General features: G+C 40.7%; 1 protein-coding gene across 7 annotated transcripts; it reads left to right on the forward strand.

Moving 5' to 3' along the window:
• Positions 1-260: 260 nt before the first annotated feature.
• LOC114184573 (uncharacterized) lies at positions 261-2,618 on the forward strand. 7 transcript variants are annotated; one of them, XM_028071880.2, is made up of 3 exons: positions 261-498; positions 579-651; positions 820-2,618. In XM_028071880.2, the coding sequence occupies exon 3, from the start codon at positions 1,154-1,156 to the stop codon at positions 2,483-2,485; it is 1,332 nt and encodes a 443-aa protein (XP_027927681.1). In that variant the 5' UTR covers positions 261-498; positions 579-651; positions 820-1,153; the 3' UTR covers positions 2,486-2,618. The 7 variants fall into 7 exon arrangements, with proteins under 7 accessions (XP_027927681.1, XP_027927703.1, XP_027927709.1 ...); XM_028071902.2 differs by having other exon boundaries at positions 1,132-2,618; XM_028071908.2 differs by having other exon boundaries at positions 294-503; positions 1,132-2,618.
• Positions 2,619-3,258: the final 640 nt, after the last annotated feature.

Below are 3,258 nucleotides of genomic sequence, written 5' to 3' on the forward strand. Positions count from 1 at the left end.
TCATAAATTTAGTATAAAATAAACAATTTTCATAACATAAAAACAAACTAAAAGATTCAATTAATATGATAAAACAATTTATTATCATATTTTCAATAGTCACCTTAGCATGAGGTGATTTATCTCACTTAGTACTTAAAATAATTAATAATTTCAGGTTGAAATTTAGAAATATAGTTTCCTTAAAGGTTAGAGAATTTTTTTTCCCCTAACCATGGTCCAAGTTTAATATAGTTCAGACATAATCCTAAGCAGAAAAAAGTTATGCAGGTGGAGGTGGTCTTAAGAAAACCTCGCTTTTTTAATGAGATAATAATGGTAATTAGGCTAAGAGAAGGAGAATTGTTTCATTGTGATTCATCACAAGAACGGCTCTGATATCGCCTTGGTGCAGCGAGCGGCGTAGGAATATCACAGACAACCCACTCGTGCCTCTACCTCATCACACCGTTCATCACCACCACAAACACAACAACATACGTACCATACCAGGTGAAGGTGAGGTTGTTCTTCTTCTACCTTCTTCTCCCTCACTAACCATTTTCTCTTTCCTCTAAACCCCATTTCTCTCTCACTAGATCCAACCGCAAGCACGGCGCACCGACGACAAACAATGATCCAACCCTAATTCTACCGTCTCTTGTCTCCAAGGTCTTCTATCTTCTTCTCAATTCTTCTTCTTCTCCCTTCTTCCATTTTCCCTCTTTCATTCCTTCAATCTGTTTTTTTCTTTTCCTGATTACATGTATAAAAAAAAATTATCCGTCTTTTTTTCGTAAACTTGTACTTGCATAACCCTAATCGGCAACACTTACGCAGCTTCCCTTCATTTCGAGTTTAATTCGAGTAATTCACCATGGGTTCTCCTTACAATTGTGGTCAACCCTCTGTATTGGATCTGGAGTCCTTCGTGTTTGCGATGAAACTAGGGTTTGAGCTCAATTTCGCCTCAAGATTGGGGGATTTTCTCTTCTGATTGTTAATTTCGACACCCTAATTTCCCTCTTACCTGGGTTTCTGGGATTTGTGTTGGACTCGAGGTTTTTTTGTGGAAAAGTTTTCGCTTTCCTTTCCTTTGTTGTTTTCCTTTCCCTGCAATTGAAATTTGCAATAAAGGAAGCGTCTTTCCAGTTTGGTGATTGAAGCTGCTGCGATGGAGGAAGAGACCTCCGATGCAATGAACCTTGATTTGAATCTGGGTCCAGGCCCAGAGCCTGAAACTGACCCCATAAGCAATGAAGCTGTGAACTTGGATGATTGGATAGGAGAGCCTCTTCAGAGGATTAGTGAAGCTGTGAGGTTTAGGGCACGACAACGATGGCGATGGCGGCATCTTCCCCTACCTCACCCTGAACTTCATGTCCACATCCCACCTGAAGCTGCGCGGCATTTTCATATTCCTCCTGAGGCCCACAATATCTCCATGGAATTGAACCAGTTTCTGGTCAATTCTGGAAATGGAACCGCCTTACAGGCGGGAGAAGGCAGTGTGGCGGCCGAGGAGAGAATGGAGGAGGTGCCAAAGGCATGTGAGAATGTGAATGGTGTTGCAGAGGACGAGGCTTCGCAGAAGAAGGATGATGTTGAGAAGGGTAGTGGCACTGATGGAGACTTTTTTGATTGTAACATCTGTTTGGACCTCTCAAGGGATCCTGTTGTGACTTGTTGTGGCCATTTGTTTTGTTGGCCTTGCCTGTATAGGTGGTTGCATCTGCATTCTGATGCGAAAGAGTGCCCAGTTTGCAAGGGAGAGGTGACTCTCAAAAGTGTTACCCCAATATATGGGCGAGGAAACAATGTCCGAGGTCATGAGGAGGATTCTGCTCTCAAGATCCCTCCTAGGCCCCAAGCAAGGAGGGTTGAGAGTCTGAGACAAACCATTCAGAGAAATGCATTTGCACTCCCTGTGGAAGAGATGATTCGGCGTCTTGGGAGTAGAATTGATCTTACTCGTGATTATGTTCAGCCACATGAAGTGGATGGTGGCCGTGAAAATGCAGAGAGAACTACTTCCTTGCTAAGTAGGTTCTTGACTGCTCGAGGGATGCGGAGAGAGCAGAATTTAGGGCCACTCCCAGAGGATGTGATGGCTTTTGCTCAGAATAATGCTAATAATACTGCTGAGGCAGGGGATAACCGAAGTAGGGTGCAACAATCCCATTTGCTTCGAAGAACACAATCACACAGAGCAACGCTTTCTACTCTTTCAGCACTCACTTCTGCTGAAAGGTTACTGGAGGCTTATTTCCGTAGCAATGCAATTGGCAGGAACCAAGAACAACCTTCACCTCCGGTTGATGACAGGGATTCTTTTTCAAGCATTGGCGCTGTTATAAATTCAGAGAGTCAAGTGGACACTGCTGTGGAGATTGATTCCATGGTATCCTTGTCAACATCCTCTTCTAGGAGGAGGAATGATGCTTCAAGATTGTCTGATGTGGATAGTGGAGATTCTCGTGCCCCAAGACGCAGACGTTTGAACTGATAAAAAAACTCTTATAGATCTTCAACTTATTACTATTCTATCATGTACCTCATATGATAATAATTTTCCAACACCTATGTAAGTGCTTTGCTTTCGCGTTGCCTTATATTTATGAAGTTTTCACCGTTTACAATTTTTGGTAGATTCAAGATGGTTTCAGATTACTGTCATTCGCGGTTTTAGTATTTCCTTTAAGCATTGAGCCGTTTCTAGTGTCTGCTATATATGTCTGCATCCAGGAATTAAATTTTCCTACTCTACCATTTTCAGAAGAGTTTTCCTTCATGAAAAGGGCTATATATGTTTTGTTAAAAAGTTTTTTTTTTTTTTTCTCGAAATCTTATTTCAACAAGATTCATATTGAAGTTCATCAAAACAAAGTCCTTTTTTATTTTGTTCAAGTATTAGTTCAGCATACAATGAGCTTATCAATTAAGTAGTTCTAGCCAACCTATTATTTAGACAAAAATCCATTGCTTCAAAAGTTTTAATCCAGAAATCTCTTCTATCTGAATTATCCAGAACCAGTTTATCTGCCGATGTAGGATAGATTGCATAATCTGGTCCTTCATTATCGCACGAGCTTCTGTTTACTTTACTGCGGTTGAATTGTTCTGACCCTTCTTACCCACAATGGTAAGTGGGTATTTTTTTAAAAAAGAAAAAGTTTGAAATTCTGCGTTCATAAAATCTTCACTAGATCATACTTAAGCATGATTTTAGGACTAGAACATCATGGTACTGTCTTTGCTGATATTGTTTTGATTGGACTG

This window comes from Vigna unguiculata, chromosome 1, assembly GCF_037176805.1.
Source record: "Vigna unguiculata cultivar grain cowpea cultivar isolate G323 ecotype 2 chromosome 1, ASM3717680v1, whole genome shotgun sequence".
In the NCBI taxonomy this organism is placed as follows: Eukaryota; Viridiplantae; Streptophyta; class Magnoliopsida; order Fabales; family Fabaceae; genus Vigna; species Vigna unguiculata.